General features: G+C 38.3%; 1 protein-coding gene across 1 annotated transcript in view; it reads left to right on the top strand.

Annotated features, from left to right (window-relative positions):
* LURAP1L (leucine rich adaptor protein 1 like) overlaps positions 1-17495 on the top strand; it is a 50874-nt gene extending 33379 nt beyond the window's left edge. Inside the window, exon 2 of the mRNA XM_059411632.1 lies at positions 15819-17495. Within this exon, the coding sequence (XP_059267615.1) occupies positions 15819-16193 (375 nt within the window). The 3' untranslated portion in view covers positions 16194-17495. The remainder of the gene's footprint in view (positions 1-15818) is intronic.
* The last annotated feature ends 496 nt before the right edge of the window (positions 17496-17991 follow it).

Here is a 17991-nt window from a genome sequence, read left to right as displayed (position 1 = left end):
GATATTATTTATTTATTTATTTTGTATTTACATCAGTTTTCTATAACAAGGTAAGTTCTATTCTTCACTATCTCCTCTCACATTCTGGAACAAACAATTTTGACAACAAAAATATTCCCCTCTTTGATAAACAAAAACACATTTTAGTTATGGTCCTTTGCCATGATTATTCCTAGAGAAGTCTCAACCAACCATATAAGCCATAATTTTACATCAAATTTACTAATCCTTTAGAGAAAAACTGGGGAGTGATCACTCCCTGCCATATAAAAGCATTTTAGCAGACCAGCAAAGCTTACACAACTATGTTATAAAATCTCCACAGCAAAAAACATAACCTTTCACACCTTTGTAAGATCGTGAAATTAATGTTCATTAAAATGACCCAGAAATATAGCCACTTTAATATTGTTAAAATAAAAAACAGATACTCATAAGAATCGGTGACCCAGCTTTCATTTTGTCTTCCTTATATATTATACAGATATTAAGATTTTTATTAACTTATTTTAATACTAGTCTAAGTTCTAAAGTTAGTAAATATCTTGCAAATTATGTTCAAGCTGACACAGAAGGAAAAAATTACAGTTGAATTAAAAATATTAAGAATTCTAGGGGTGCCTGGGTGACTTGTCAGTTAAAGGTCTGACCCTTGATGATCAAGGGTTGTTGAGGTTGAGCGCGCATCAGGCTTCATGGTGCGCCTGGAGCCTGCTTGAGATTCTCCTTCTCCCTTTTCCTCTGCCCCTTCCCTCCCTCGTTACATCCATTCCCTCTCTCTCTCTCAAAAAAAAAAAAAAAAAAAAAATTAAGAATTCTAATCCCATATAGAAAATACACAATATTTTCTTAATCTTAAACAATGTATGGAAGAATCATTAGCTTATCTCATCAATAAACTAGCACCACAGATTTAGGAAGTTAATATTAACCTAGTCTCTTTCACTAGAAAATAATACAAATCTCAAAAAATAAAATTAAATTATAGTTGACCCTTGAACAATACAGGTTGGGACTGTGGAGGCCCATTTAATATGCATATCTTTTATAGTACCAGTTTTCCTAATAACATTTTCTTTTCTCTAGTTGACATTGTAAGAATACAGTATATAATACATGTATAAAATGTGTGTTATGTTATCAATAAGGCTTCTGCTCAGTAGTAGGCAATGCACAGTTAAGTTTTTGGGGAATCAAAATGTATACATGAATTTTTGACTGTGCAGGAGTCAGCACCCCCAAATCCCCACATTGTTCAGGGGTCAACGATATATGTTTGTTCTCTATACTGACAAAGCAAGGAAAAGAAATTTAGCTATTTATAACCTAAAATTACCAACGCAGTTACTGTCTAAAGATTCACTTGGGTTCTGCTGTAAACATGCTTCTGAGTTAGCATTATCTATGAGAAATGTTTTTGTTTGTTTGTTTCCCTTAAAAAGGTCAGTACATTCAGTGTATCAGAGTTCAGTTTCTTTATTTCCCTGAAATTCTTGGAATACTAAATTTTTGCAAGTATTTATTAGCCTCTATATTTAGAAAAATCTCTGTTATCTTAAGAGACTTTAAAATTATCAATATACTCTAGAAATGGGAAAATATATTATTTTCCTATCAATGAGCAATAAAATGTTTTTTTTCTGTTAAATGCACAGCCTTCCACAGAATTTGAAGCTTCAGTTCTACCACCTCAGGCACAGAGCACATTTTAGAAAACATAGAACCCACATTCTCAAAGGGTTATTTTTCTATTCAGTGGGAATGGAATATCCTCTACATAGATTTGAGCACACCAGACAAAAAATATAGACCAACTAACCGTACTCCATGTTGTCTCTCATCCAACAGAGAATAGATTCACATCATCCTAATAGACATCACCTAATGATCCCATCATGAAATCAAATTGCCCATTAGTGCTATCCCAAATGGGGAATAATTTACAGATTATGTGACTTTGACTGACCTACGTGGCTCAGTATCCACCAGTCCCTGGAACTGGCTGTTCGCACACATTTTACACATGAGGATTCGGTATCCACTTGTGGAAATGGATATGACTTAAACAGTTAGTTAAAGAAAACACTTAACTATTGGCTAAAGATCTGAAGCAATAGCAACAACAAAGCAAACAAACCAGAATAGAAAGTACAAAATCAGAAGAAAAGAGAGTCTGGAGTCAATTAGGCAACTTCATTTAACTAGTTCTAACAGGTAAGCCACTCAGCCTCCAAATCTATCAAAGTATATTTTCAAGGAATTTTAAACATGGTTCTCATATGAACATAGAGGGAACACATGTTGGAGATTTAGTTATCTCATTTAATGAAAGAACCAGCAAGATGATATCAACTGGCTCAGAAGAATTATGGGAATGTTTAATCTATTTTCTCAAAAAAGACATATGAAATTATTTTGTTGAGTTATAGACAAATTGTTTAATGACTAGTAAGACAATAAAACCATAACCTTTGAATTTTTTTCAATTGGAGAGAAGTTATTTTCATGTCTTCCAGATACAAATCTACAAGTCAGCTAATAACTTCATGAATCTGAGCCAAAGTAGTAGTAAATTGCAGGTCACAAAAGGTATATCCCCACAGATAATTAAATAATGTTTTGGCTATGATTCAGCATATCTTTGAAGACCCCTTCAAACTGTTTATATATCTTCAAGTTTACTTACTCTTTGGCTATGTACAGTCTAATGATAAATTCATCAAAGGCTTTCTTGACTTATATTGCAGTGTTTTTGATTTGAAGCATTTCCCTTTGATTCTTTCTTCAAGTTTTCATTTCTCTGTTTACATTACCTGCCTGTTCTTGCATGATGTCCAGTTTTTTCTGTAAACCCCTTATTATATTAATTGTAGTTATTTTAAATTCCCAGTCTAATAATTCTAAAGCCTGTATCATATCTGAGTCTGGTTCTGATACTCTCTTTGTCTCTTCAGACTTTGTTTTTGCTTTGTAGCATGCCTTGTAGTTCTTTGTTGAAAGGTGACTATGGTGTAAAGGAACCAGAATAGGTAGGTTTTTAGTGCAAGGTGTTACATTTATCTGACTAGGAGTTAGACTGTTTATTGTTTGCTGTAGCAGTAGGTGTCAGAGACTAAAGTTTCCTCTAGTTATTTGTTTATGTCCATTCTGTTTTCTTTGGGTTTTCCTAGAGACTCCCGAAGGAGAGTCTGAAGTCTGTGATACTTTTAGCTGAAATCCTCTTTTAGTACCCAGGAGCCCTGTTGACATGGTGATAAGTTGTGGGGAAGAAGAAGCCTTCTGTGGTCCATGATTAGGTCTCAATTAATGAGCTTGAGTTGGGTGTTTCCCTTCCCCCACAAGCTTAGGCTCTGCAAAAATCCTAGTACATTAGGCTCTGGTAAAATAGTTTGCCTTGAGGACAGGCCTTGTTAAGAAGAACAGAGGGCTATGGGCATATTTCAGAATGGTATCTTGTCCCCTCTCCCTGCCAGAAGCCTAGAGGACAGTGAGAACCTGGTGGGGTTCCTGAAGCTGATACTCATAAACATGTAGGGGTCTCCCTGAAACTGGACCTCTTGGAGTTTTTAACTCTCAATCTACTCTACACTGAACCTCCAACAATTCATCAGTTAGAGTTTAAACTGTTATCAGCTGGTATCAGCTCCACCTGGGGCCCTCTGATTCCGGACTTATGATCTTAGTAAGCCATAAGTCTCTGCATCTACCTGTTAATCTCCCAGTGGCAGCAGTTTGCCCCATGACCTCAGTTGTCTGCAGAATCTAAGAAGAGTTGTGGTTTTCAGTTTGTTCAGCTTTTTTTCTTATTGTGAAGGTAGGAGTGGTAATTTCTAAGCACTTTACAGGTCAGACTGGAACCATAATGAGAATAATCAGCCTCATCACCTATTTGTTGTAACAATGCCATTAAATTTGTTAGACAAGTTAATGTGTAAGGCCATGGCACATACAAAGCATTCAATAAATGGCAGATGTGTCTAATTCTTAAAACTAATGAAACAAAATAAATGAGACAAAATAAATCACTGGACAAGACAGTCCATGTATTACCAGCAAGTGTTGAAATGTAGCAGGTGTTTCTCACTGGCCACTCTTCAGGATGTGAGATCACTGCTCTAACTAGTGTCATCTGGAAAGCCCCACCCAAACTTTCCCAGATGAAAATAGTCAGTGTTTGGGCATCATATACAAAACAAAATGATCTTCAGCATCACGAAGTGAAATATTTCCAACATTACCAAATTACCAACATTAGGTAAAAATGAATGATTGTATCAAAATGCCAGTGCCTCACTTATGTTTCCTACACAAAAGGACCTTTCTACAGAGGATTTTTTTTTAATCATTTTTTTTAAAAGATCTTTATTTTTTTGAGAGAGAGAGAAAGAAAAAGATTGAGCATCATTTGGGGAGAAGGGCAGAAGGAGAGGGAAAAGCAGAGTCTCTGCTGAGTAGGGAGCCTGATGCAGACTCCGCCCCAGGACTCTGAGATCATGACCTGAACTGAAGGCAGACATTTAACCAATTGAGACATCCATGTGCCCCCAGAAGATTCTTTCTAAAGAAAATGGGATAACTGGCTCATAGGAGACTCTGAATAAAAGCGATTTTAATCCCTACCCTAATTTCCTCCCTGCTCTCCCCTGGGGAGGCCAAATTAAAGGGAATTCTTCAATTTAAATGGAGAATTATGAAAAGCAAGATGACAATGTGGTAGAATCCTCAGTATTGAAAATTCAGCGATGTCAGCTTCATTAATCTGTTACTGTATTCTAAACTCTTAAAATTATATCTGAAAGCTATTACTTAAGTTTAGTTGATTATTTTATCATTGTATACCCTCCTTTTTATGACCCTCAAGTTATAGGGAATATGTTTATATGTGACCTCCACTGAAAGCATCATGTCTCAGATACCAGAGGTGTGGAATGTTGTTTCTCTTTCTAAATAAGGGGAAAAAAAGGTTGTCCTGTGGGGGATGTAGATGGCCCTCTCTTGAAGACCTTAGCTTCCTTGAGCATTTTCTGTCTCTATCACTAAATATTTAATTACTCTGTTTTCTTACTTTTTTTTTTCCCCCAAACTGTAAAACAGTGAGTCAGTAGAGTAGCATTCCATGGAGATGGTGGTCCAGCATCCGTTACCCAAAATCATCCACAATTAGACAGATCTGTAGGCCCTTTTTCCATCAAGTGTCCATATACCAGCACTGGTGTATTAGTTGTTCATGCTGAATAACAAATACCCTGAAACTTAACAATGTAAACAACAGACATTTTACGACACAGCTTCTGTGAGTCAGAATCCTGGGCGCAGATTAACTGAGTGTCTCTGGCTCAGGCTCTCCTCACAAGTCTGCAACCAGCTTGTCGGCAGGGGATGCGGTCATCTCAAAGCTCAATTCAGGAACGATCTGCTTCCAGCCTCACTCATAGAGCTAGTAAGCAGTTGGCAGGCCTTGGCCTTGCTAGCTTTTGTCCAGTGATACGAGTTCCTTATCATGGAGATCTCACAATAGGACAGTTCACAGCCCAACAGGTGGTTCTCCTCAGAGCCAGTGGGAGCGTATACCCAGAACGGAAACCGGACCTTTTTGTTATCTTTTCTCAGAAGAGACATCCCATCATGCTTGTTCTATTCTGTTCCTTAGAAACAAGTTAATAGGCCCAGTGAACGCTCAAAGTCAGGGAACCACACAGGGATGCAGACACCAGGAGGGGACTTCTGGAAGGCTTCCAGGTTCCCCAGGCATACTCTGGAGACATGCTGGAAGTGCAGAATCCTGGAACAAGTGGAGAGAACCTGAATTTTAACGAGACTCTGAGGTGACCGGTGTGCCGGTGAAGGAGGAGAAGCCCTGCACTCTGGAGCAAGGCCCGTGCTCTTTCTTCTGCCACAGGGGTGGCTTCCTTGTGGAAAGTTACTTACCCACTGATGCTCCTTCCCAAGGTGGGATCAGTTTTCCTCACAACTCAGTTCTCCCCTTTCCAGGAAGAGGAAAAAGTGAAAGTTCTGAAATACCACAGTGCTGTAGACCGATTGGAAAGAGAGTAGGGAGCCTGAGGAAGAAATGGGGCATACGGACTGTGAGGAACAGATTGAATACCAGCACCAAGAAGCCCCTGATAGAGAAGATTAAATATCTGGGTGAGAGTGGATGTTTGAAACTAAGTTTAAAAAAAAAAAAGTTTACAGCCCTATTTCCCCAAATCCCTTAATCATGTTGCTGAGTAACTGCATTAAAAATGCTGTTTATAATGGTGGCTGTTTCTACTTGATTCAGCTTGGTTCTATGTGGTTCTCTTTATCAAGATAGAGAAGTATGCAGCATATGTTAGAAATATATCTGTTAAAAATTATAATATAAAAATGCAAATGCTTAAGTGAGTTTTAGATACATCACAATCCTCTTTCCAAGTATATTTCATGTCTCAATAATACTTAAATAATAATCTATATTCTGGGTGCCTGTCTGGCACAGTTGATTAAGCCTCTGAGTCTTGTTTTTGGCTCAGGTTGTGATCTCAGGGTCCCGAGATCAAGCCCTGCATGAAAGTTTGCACTCCGTATGGAATTTGCTTGAGTTTCTCTCTCCTCCTTCTATCCCTCCTTGCCATGCTCTCTCTTGGTCTCTCAAATAATTAGATCTTTAAAAAATAATAATAATAATCTACATTCAATTTGAAATCTTTCCATGGGAAACACTTTTTTATAATTTTGGTATAAATAGTTAAATTTCCTTCAAGTTATATTTAGTGGAAAGGACAAAATTACACTGAGTTTTTAATCCTGTATAGAAAAATAAAAGCCCTTGGGGAGAAATTAAACTCTCTAATCTACTTATCATTAAATTCAGCAGGTTAGGTAAAGCCCTTACTCTTTCAGTACCTTCAAGTCAGTGGCAAAAAAAATCTGATTTTTAAAAGATGAGAGAAGAGTAGGTTTTTCATATCAGCAGGTATATGAATAGGTATATGAAAACATGCTCAATATCACTAATCATCAGAGAAATGCAAATGAAAACCATAATGAAATATTACCTCACACCTTGTAGTATAGCTGTTATCAAAAAGAAAATAAATGAGTGCTGGAAAAGGGAACCCTGTGCACTCTTGGTGGGAATGCAAACTGGTGCAGCCACTATGGAAAACAATATGCAGTTTCCTTAAAAATTAAAAATAAGCTACCATACAATCCAGCAATCTCACTTCTGGGTATATATATCTGAAGGAGACAAAATCACTAAGTCTTAAAGATATCTGCACTTTTTATGTTCACTGCAGCATTATTTACATGAGCCGAGGCATGGAAACAATCTAACTGTCCATCCCTAGATGAATGGGGAGGGAAGATGTGGTGTATATATACACAACGGAATATTGGTCAGTCATAAAAAGAAGGAAATTCTGCCATTTGGGACAACATGGATGATCCTTGAGGACATTACACTAAGTGAAATAGAGAAAGACAAATACCGTATGATCTCATTTGTATGTGGAATCTAAAAAAACCAGAAGTCTCAGATGCAGAGAACAGTTTTGTGGTTGCCAGAGGGGGAGGGTGTGGGATAGGTGCAATGGGTGAAAGTGGCCAAAAGATACAAACTTCCATTTACAAGATAAATACGTTCTGGGGATGTCATGCACAGCATGGTGGCTGAAGCTAACAATTAACAATACTGTATTGTATATTTGAAAATGGTTAAGAGAATAGATCTTAAAAGTTCTCATCTCGGGGCACCTGGCTGGCCCAGTCAGTAAGGTAGATGACTCTTGATCTCGGGTTTGTGAGTTCGAGCCCCATGTCAGGTGTAAAGATTATTTAACAATAAAATCTTTTTAAAAAGTTCTCATCACAAGAAAAACAAACAAACTTGTAACTATGCAAGGTGATGAATGATAACTGAACTTACTGTGGTAGTTATTTCACAATATGTACATATCAGTCATCATGTTGTATACCTAAAGCAAACACAATCTTGTATGTCAATCATATCTCAAAAAGCCTTAAATTATGCATAGTAACCTAAAAATTAAGAAGTTATATGAAAAAAAAGGTTATAAATGCTCAAAACTCATCACTTTTTAACTATTTTACTATTAATAATTTTCTTGAGGTTATTTAAAATATGTACTTTACCCCTAAGCTGACAATATTACATAATGCTGTGCAACTGAGCATTTCTCCTCAAACTCAGATTTGGCATCACATTGGCAGCTTGAGATTAGCTATGGTAGGAGTATTGACAGCACAGAAACTGGGAAACACCATAAATCAGAACTTAATTTTAACTGGTTGACTGTCTTAAGACAGTGATGGAGAAAATGTCGATATTGCAGATTAAATTTAAAAGTGTGTCATGGGGCATCTGGCTGGCTCAGTTGGTTAAGAGTCTGACTCTGGATTTCAGCTCAGGTCATGATCTCAGGGTGGTGGCATCAAGCCCCTGAGCTTTCTCTCTTTCTACCTCTGTCCCTTCCCCCAGTGCAGGTGGGCTTTCTCTCTCTCTCTGAAATAAATAAATAAATGTTAAAAAAAAAAAAAGTCAGCAAAAATGAACAAAGGGCGTTCTTTTAGAATCAATGAATTATATAAAATGTATAATAAAAGGTAACATACGTTTTAGTGTGATTTGTAAAGTGTGTGCTATCCATCTATTCTATCAGCACGATTCCTCCTGAATGTATGTGTGTGGGTGCGTGTGTAGTTTTCCCAGGGAACCGGTTGTTAAACATTTAGCAGCACGCCACCGTGCGCATCTTCCTTCCTTCCCAGTGTAAGCCCAGCCACTGCAATCATGGAGGAGCACATCATATCTTCATCTCCCATATAAAATCCCACCTTAAGTTCTAAATTGGAAAAACACAGATGCAGAGAGAACATTCACTATAATCCAGTGGAAATACTTCTTGTTGAGTCTTTGTTCATTCCTGTGAGCTGCTCTGCTACAAATGTCTGAAGTCCATTTTTGTTTCTTTTTTTTTTTTTTTTCAGTCTTCCCAAATGAATTTCTACTCAGGTCATTTATAGTCTCTTTCATGAGCCAGTGACACTTTGCATATACATGTTGGGAGCACTAGGGGAAACAGCTTTCATCATATTAGAGTGTGGACGAGAAATTGACATCACAGGCGTCTGAGTACTGGTTGGACTAGCACCTGATAGGATGGGACTGAAAATCTCCCGGGTCGTATTTTGGCGATCAGAGGACTGATCAGCAGAAACTGCGCAGAACTCAGGAGGAGGCCTGATGGCAGTAGTTTATGTCTAAGATTCAGGGGAGTCACCTGTGCCCCTTTCAAATAAACCAGATGCAGCTTTCTAATTTATCAAAACATCAGCTAACTGTGCTGATGACAGTGTTTTTGTGTATGGAGCTTGGTCTTGGGGGAAATTACTCTTCTATATATAAGGTTTTGGAAAAAGAGAACCGTTTTAGTTATTGTTCAGTTCCACATATAAACAACACAAATGGAGGGAGACAAAGCTGACTGATAGAAAAATGGGATCCTCTGTTGCCCAGTTAGAAAGAAATTTTGTTGTAAATTTTTAGCTGCCTGAGGAAACAGAGACAAGCTCTGGCAGAACAGCCCTTGTCAAGGGCCACAGGCTGCTCTCCAGAAGCATTTGAAACCAAGAGCAGTGGGCGGACATGTTGTACAATGTCTTCTTGAGCTGCAAAGAGACAATAATATCCTTAGAGATCCTCTGAGAATAAAGTTAGACAAATGCTTTATAAATACAGCTCTTAATAAGATTGCTGGAAATTTTAAAGATAGGTAGGCAGAAAACCTTCTGTGATCATCAGATTGAGAATGTGGTGAATTTGGAGAGGAAGATTTGGACTCAATTCGGTTATGCAGAGGGAGCACACAAAGAAACTGGGATAAACAACTAGAAAAATAATATTCCAAGCACAATTATAGCAGCCTTTTAATAAGATATAAAAATATGTTAATTTATCTGTAAATTTAGAGATAAATATGTTTTTTAAAAAAGGCCTTCTGTCAATTACAAATCTGAAGAATTTGTTGCTCTGAATTAGAAACTAGGATTAGAGTCTCACATTAAAAGGCAAACCTAGGGGGCGCCTGGGTGGCTCAGTGGGTTGGGGCGTCTGCCTTCGGCTCGGGTCATGATCCCGGAGTCCTGGGATCGAGCCCCGCGTGGGGCTCTCTGCTCAGCAGGGAGCCTGTTTCCCTGTCTCTCTCTCTCTCTCTGCCTGCCTCTCTGCCTACTTGTGATGTCTGTCTGTCAAATAAATAAATAAAATCTTAAAAAAAAAAAAAAAAGCAAACCTAGGGGCGGCCTGGGTGGCTCAGTCATTTAAGCATGACTTAGGTCATGATCCCAGGATGGTGGGATCAAGTACAGCATTGGGCTCCTTACTCAGCAAGGAGCCTACTTCTCCCTCTGCTCATGTTCTCTCTCTCTCTTTCTGAAAAATAAGTAAAATCTTTAAAAAATAAATAAAAGGAAAATCTAATCTGGTGTCCTTTCTTCATGTACATGATTATGAATTTATAAAGTAGTCTTTCTCCCTTCTAATTCATATTACAGCTTGCTGGACATTTGGAATTTAGGTCATGGCTATTGTAGATTTTATATTAGAAGTATATAATAACTAGGAGATGGCCTGCTTGTATCTGACTAGTTGATTCTCTTAAAAGGATAAAAATGGTGGAGGAGAGGTTTATGAGAGACAGGAGTACATGGTGCTATCCAAGCTTCCTATATGCCAGGATAGAGTGAACACTGCTCCTATTTGGAAGATACGTTCCACAGCTCACATACATGTTTCCGTTAATAAGTAGGCATATGAAAGATGGTACATATGTTTATCCTGGAGCAGAACACAAATAAGATTTTTTTTAACTCAAATAGCAAGAGCCAAAATTAAATATTACCATTACCACACAATTTCTGATAAGGAGATTAAAATCCACAAAGAGCTCAAAGTGCTAGCTTTGGCCATGAGTTTTCTAGCTAAAGATTTTGCTGGACCTGTTGAGTAGCAAAATTATTGTTCTGTCTCCTCCATAGCCCACATGGTTTCTTCAAAGCAGAGACAATTTAGTAATCAAATGCTTTGATTGAATGACAAAAGAACCAGAGACTATGTCAAAATGGAGGGAAATCCTGAGCCAATCTGATCTGCAGATTCTTTATTTTCTTAAATAAATCCTCGACATGAAAAGCAGACAGAAGAGATAGGTGGTTCCTCAGTCATCTTAACTCTTCAATACCGGCAGAAATGAGCCTCCATGGAGACCTGGGGAGACCTTTGGATCACTGGAGCTGAGAATAAAACCTTGTCATTTGTCTTCTTGGATACAGAGGCTGAGATCCCATGTGCCAAGGCATTTTGCCCAGATGTCACAGGCAGAGAGTGACAGTGGCAGACTAGAACCCTATACCGCATTCCTGGGATAGCACCACAAAAGAAGTTGACTTGTTCAGCAACTCCCTGATTCATTGAAAATTTGACCACCTTTTCTCCTTCTTGGATTCCATTATGCTAATTTGTAATTTTTATCTTCTTTCAACATTAAAATGATAGCCAGGAAGAAAACACAGATCTGGGAAATATTATTAAGAATATTTGTTCTTTCAGGATCCCTTGTTTTAATTTCTGCCATATACCCAGTCCACTACTTGTCTAAAAATGATAGGAAATTTCAGCATTCACCTAGTCTGGAAACCTGTTACTAATCCTAAAGCATGAGAGACCTCAGTTAAGTATTAAGATGAAACACATCACAATACTGCAAGGGCCAGAGTGGGGGCAGGGGTGGTGAAGGAAAAGAGGAAAGAACATTCACATCTCCTTGGATCAATGGTGCAAACATTTTCTTCCTTCCTTCCTCTCTTGCTCGTTTGTTCTTTCTTTCTTTTCTTTCTTCTTTCTTTTCTTTCCTTCTTTCCTCCTTTGTTCTCTTTAATTTTCCTCTCTTTTTTCTTCCATTCCCTGCTCTTTCCTTTTTCTTTTTTTGTCAATGTCCTGTTTGTTCCCTTTGTTTAACTCATTTCATCAAGTGTTTACAGATCCCTGTGTCTCTGCCAAGACCAACACCAGGTATCACTTCGGAACAAACAAAATAATATTCACACCTGGAAGTCCATTCCTTTCAGAGATACTATCTCAATAATCTGTACATTTAAGCTAGCAATAGGGTGTTTGAATCCTGTACATGAATCAGAATGGAGTTGCATGCTGGGAACACTTCAGTGCTGAAATGCTTTTTTCAGAGCCGCCTTTCTCCTTCCACTCAAGCCAGATATCACTGACCCATAGCAAAACCCAAGGGAGGGGTATCCTTGACAGATGGTACAATCTGAAACAATCATTCAGCCCTTGAAGAACTACGAATTGAGCACCTACTATGTGCCAAGGACACTTGCAGGTCTTGTGCGCAGTGCAGTGAACAGAATAGACCAAATCCCCTGCATTCTGTGTTGCTTACATGCTCATGAGGAACACACAAAAAAATACATAAACAATAAGCAGGATTTCAACTAGCCATAAATACTGTGAAGAAAACAAACAAAGAAAACCCCAGAAATGTAGTATTAAACTAGGCATGGACACTGGATTCCATATCAATCAGGAAGGGGTTCTCCAAGAAGTGGACCTTAAACTTGGACCATGAAATGGACCTTACAAGACCTTAAGTGAAAGAACCAGTTTCCCGCTGAAGGGTAGGTGACTGTTTCCTTAATAGACGGCCCCACTTCATTAACAATGACATGAATAACAGTGAGGAAAGGTGGGGCAGCTACCAGAAACAGAAGCAACATTGTGATTTCCTTCTGTGGTGGATTGCTCAGACTTTCAAGGTTCATTTGCAACAGCATATCCACACCTTAGTTCCAGGAGAGAGTGGTGTGAGGCGGGGCCAGGGGATGGACAGGCCACCGTGTGAACTGGCTGGCCCAGCGCTCCCACAGTGGGCCGATGTTTACTCTCTCCCCAGGAGGACAGAGTTAGAAGTTAAGTCTGTAATCATTATCAGCCAGATCAACGTGTTCTAACGGACTCGCTTTCGTCATTCTCCCCCCCAGCAGTGGTTCAATGGCCTGTGAATGTTTGCCTTCAGAAGAAAAAGATTTTTTCTAAATAAATCATTTCATGGTCAAAGGCAGCTTTTGTTACTTCATAGTCTGTTCCTCTGATTTGCATTGCTCAATAAGATTGAAAAAATTGTGTTTGATGCAGCCACTGTGTAACTCAGGCGAAAACTGCTGGAAAAAATTTGTCCCGGTTATGTTTTAACCCCAGAGTGACACAGTCATTGGGAATGTGCATTATAACTGCCGTAAGAGCTGAACTCTCACAGATCTAAATTTATGCCAGTTTAAAAAAAAAAAATGATGCTTGGGTCAGATCTTAAGATATGTAATAATTGTTAAGACATTTTTTGCATGGACCAGCAGAAGGGGCTGGAATCAGCAAGTAGTGCTTAACAAAAGAAGAGGACCTTAGGAATGGGGAGGATTGGAAGAGGAAGACAGGAAGTATTCCAAGTGAGGAGACTAACAGGGAACACACCCATATCTGGGCTGGGACCAGAATATTTCCATGCGACAGGGCGGGGATGTGGACAAATGCAGCTGTGGCTCATTTGGGGGAGCTGACGGGAAACGGTCCCATTCATATTGCACCATGCCGACAATGGGCACAGCATGTTTTATCAGCTGCAGATGCCTAACAGAAGAATTTTGTAAGACTTTGGCTCCTATTGATTTTCTAGGCTCCTCAGTAGACCTAGACGAGTTGTTGGTGTATAAATATTTGTTGTATTACATGTAACCTGAACAGTATGTTGATGGCTCATGGGGTGTGCGGGCAAGTTTGAACATAAAGACTGCCAGAAAGCCTCCTTTCTTAATACAATGTCACTGCGAGGTCCCTGATAGAACAGTGTCACCGAGGCACTGTGTAACAGAAAGAAAAACATCTCAAAATGTAATAAGTTAACATTTTTCTGTCCATAGACACGTCAGAGACAAATGATTTTCACAGTTACGTTGTATACAGTTTGTTTATGGTGCTTTTTTTAGAGAAGACAAGGAAGTCACTCAAGTCCCTTTATGTAATAGTCTAGCAAAATTGAGAGTTTTAAGATCATACCTTATGCTTTTTTAATGCGTATTTATACATGACCTGTAATGTTACATTTCTGAAGTCATTGGTGGAAGTTCCATCTTCTCCTAATGTTTGTCCATCACATTCACTCAACCCAAAGTTCACCTTCGGTTATGGATTAACTCCTAACCAGGAAATATTTTTATAATATGAATGCATACATTTGAAGACAATAGGCTCCTTTCTTCCTTAAGGCTTGAGTCACTCATAACTTAATGTCTTTAAGAATTCTAGAAACCCACACATCTGAATTAGCCTTGGATCTTAAAGAAATAATTAGCAAGGCCCAGCTTCTTAGGTTAAAGACCCCAACTGAAAAAAAAAAAAAGGAAATCTATTTTTTTTTTATTTTATTTATTTATTTGTCAGAGACAGAAGGAGAGAGAGCAAGCGAGCATAGGCAGACAGAGAGGCAGGCAGAAGCAGAGGGAGAAGCAGGCTCCCCGCCAAGCAAGGAACCTAATGTGGGACTCGATCCCAGGACCCTGGGATCATGACCTGAGCCAAAGGCAGCCGCTTAACCAACTGAGCCACCCAGGCGTCCCGAAAGGAAATCTATTTTAAATCATAATGAATGTGACCTCTGGTGGCCAAATATATCCCTGATGGCCAGTCCAGGTGCTAGAATCTTTATAAGAACCACATCTCTTCACTCACAACAAGGGCATGGGCAATCATGAGAGTTCATGGAGCCTTACCTCTCTCCACCTTCCACAGAACCACCACACTCTTGATGTTAGCAAACGTTCCCGTTTAATAGTAGGATCTACAAAGAAATTCTGCTTTGTGCTGTGAAGACAGATTTCTTTGAAGTAGTATAGAACTGTCAGAAGGACTATACACCTAGAAGGCATCTGAGGGAGTTCTAGAACTTTCTCAGAGTTAATATACCAAATTTGATTGGGCCTTCCCCTGACATATCTGAGGCAAATAATCAGATCTAAGGAAGACATCTGAATGCTTCATCTTGTAAAGTAGAACAGAGTAGTGTGATAGCATCCTTTGGATTCAAGGACTTTTTTAAAGCAATGTAGTTCTTAAAAACAAAAGCATTATTTAGAACTAGATATATTTCCATATAGTCAGAGAGAGTGCAGACCTCTTCCATACTCTTCTGTGGATTTCCATTTCTTCACCTGTATAATAGGGATAGAAATAATACCCTTGGTCTAAGGATGCTACAGTGTAATGAAGGTTGGAATCTGCATAATGATTTCCAGCACATCATCATTCAGAAACTAGGAGCTGCTACAGTGATGGTGATGATGATAATTCCTTAATTACTACACATTTCTCTTCGCCCCACCTCATAGCATCTACATACCTATACTCAAGTTAATATGGATAAACTATTAATCTGGCCAGAGAGAGAATATACTTGTTACCAGAGAACCTGACCTTCAGCATGATTCTTCCAGGCAGTGGAGTTAGGGTCAGGTGTGCAGTGGGAGTTTTAGTTTCACTGTCCCCTTTGGAGCAGGGAGTGAGTTCTTTGATTATGACTTTTGGCATTGGCCAGCAGTTTTCAAAAGATCCGGAGATCGAGTGAATTTATATTTGATTCTGTGCACGTAAAGTTATGCCCTGCAGAAGAGAGAACCCAAATGAATTTTGAGTCTCTCAAAAATGTAGAATAACTGACATGTCTTTGCTCTCTCTGCCTTACCCGCAGGTTAACCTCAGAGCAACAGATGTCAGGCTCATGCGCCAGTTGCTTGTTATCAATGAGAGCATTGAGTCCATCAAGTGGATGATTGAAGAGAAAGCCACCATTACCAGTCGAGGCAGCAGTCTGAGTGGGAGCCTGTGCAGTTTATTGGAGAGTCAGAGCACCTCCTTACGTGGCAGCTACAATAGCCTCCATGATGGCAGCGATGGGCTGGATGGCATCTCTGTGGGGAGCTTTCTGGACACTTTGGCAGATGATGTCCCTGGCCATCAGACCCCATCAGACTTGGACCAATTCAGTGACAGCTCCATAATAGAGGACTCACAAGCCCTACACAAACACCCCAAACTGGATTCTGAATACTACTGCTTTGGCTAATGACCCAGTTTTTTGCATGGGATTGGTGTGCAATTAACTTGTATTTATCCTTCTCTGCTGCTATATTTTTGGTGTGATTTTTTTTATATGACAACCTTTTTAAAAGAAGCTTATTTTGAAACTGCTTGATGATAATTCTGTTGCTTCTAATATTTCTCATCTGGACTGATTTATCTTTCTCTCTTGCATCTCTGTTTTTATTTATTACAATGATTTTTCTCCCTTCTACTACAGTGGCACAAATAAAGTAGGGGGAAAAGGAATAAGCAATAATTAAGTTTTTGCTTTTGTTTTCAGGGCAAGGGATCAGGGATTACAAAAAAAAAAAAAAAAGGTCTTTGATAAATTTTGCAATAAAACAAAGTCTGATAACAGCTAATTTTGTTGTTTGTATTCTTAAATGATGAAAAGTTTCATTTTCCAGAAGATACTGAGGTTCATTATTGAATAGTAGGTTGAACAAAATAGTTGCAACAAACTTAGGCATTATTTCTAGGCAAAAACTTCCTGGTATAAAGTCAACAGTACTGTTAGTCACACACCTCTACACAACAATTTTTTGGAAGCCACAACTGTATGCGATCCGCTCACTTCAACTTTGACGTCATACTTTAGATTGTACTTTTGTCATTAGTGATTCTAACTCAAATGATAGAGGCTTAGTTGTGTAATAATAAATTTCAAAGAATAATTGAGATTAGGTATATATAGGTGATTAGAGGTTAAGGTCTCCTAAATTGTATTTTGAGATTTTGTACATACAATATTTGTTACAAATATTTATTTATAGATGTTTACAATTCTGATATGACATATAAACACACAAATGCATATATACTGATGGATGGATGGATGAATGGATAGATGGATGGAGTGGAAAGTACAATCACTATTGATTTATGAAGTCTCATATGATATACTTTCATCCTGGGGTAGATAAATAATCTCCTAGTATTCTGAAATGATGTCTGACTATATAACTCATGTAGCAAATAAACATTTCATTTTGATGTGATATTATTAATCCTCCACAATTTCTTTTACCTTGATGATTCTTTTATGAGTGAATCTATTGAGATTTCAATCTGTTCTTTGTAAATGATATATGTTTCTGCACTAAACACTTTAAATATGAATCAAAAAGTCTTCCTGTTTATAACTGAAAAATGTCCACATTCAAAAAGTGGTTTCCCCAATATTTCCTTTGTTAAGATATACCTGTTACTCTTGTCAAATGTATTGTTTGTTTCCAGAACATATGTTATTCAATTTCCAATTAAAATCCACAGGGTCTATATTTTACACTAGTCTTTTTTCATGAATTGATGTTATAATCCTCATTACAACAATTTCATTATGTGAGGATTGTCTCCCTTCTGTGTTTGAGGAGACTGAGGCACATGGAATGTAGGTAGCTGTATCAAATCTCCCAGTAAGGCTCAGAACTGGGATTTGAACTTGGGTCTGTCTTATTCATAACAATTAACACTGAATATTCCCTTTGGTACATATTGAAATCATAATAAAGATTAAAAAAGCAAATGAAATCCCACTACAGAAAAACAAGCAAACAAACAAACAACAAAATACTTTCCTCCCAATCAGTGAGGATCCACATTTCCCAATATTGAGCTGTCCAAGCCCTTTCCTGAATTCACATGTCCAGAGTTAGTTTTGTGCCTATAGATGAATTGGGTAAATGGCCACTTGTGAACTGTTACTAATATATTTTCCCCCTTCTGCTTATTTTTACTTTCAAGATAGTAAAGGCTAGTTGGTTGGCTATTTTGTTCCATTT

The sequence above is a fragment of the Mustela nigripes genome, chromosome 9 (assembly GCF_022355385.1).
Source record: "Mustela nigripes isolate SB6536 chromosome 9, MUSNIG.SB6536, whole genome shotgun sequence".
Taxonomy (NCBI): Eukaryota; Metazoa; Chordata; class Mammalia; order Carnivora; family Mustelidae; genus Mustela; species Mustela nigripes.
This window is presented reverse-complemented; position numbering and strand designations above follow the sequence as displayed.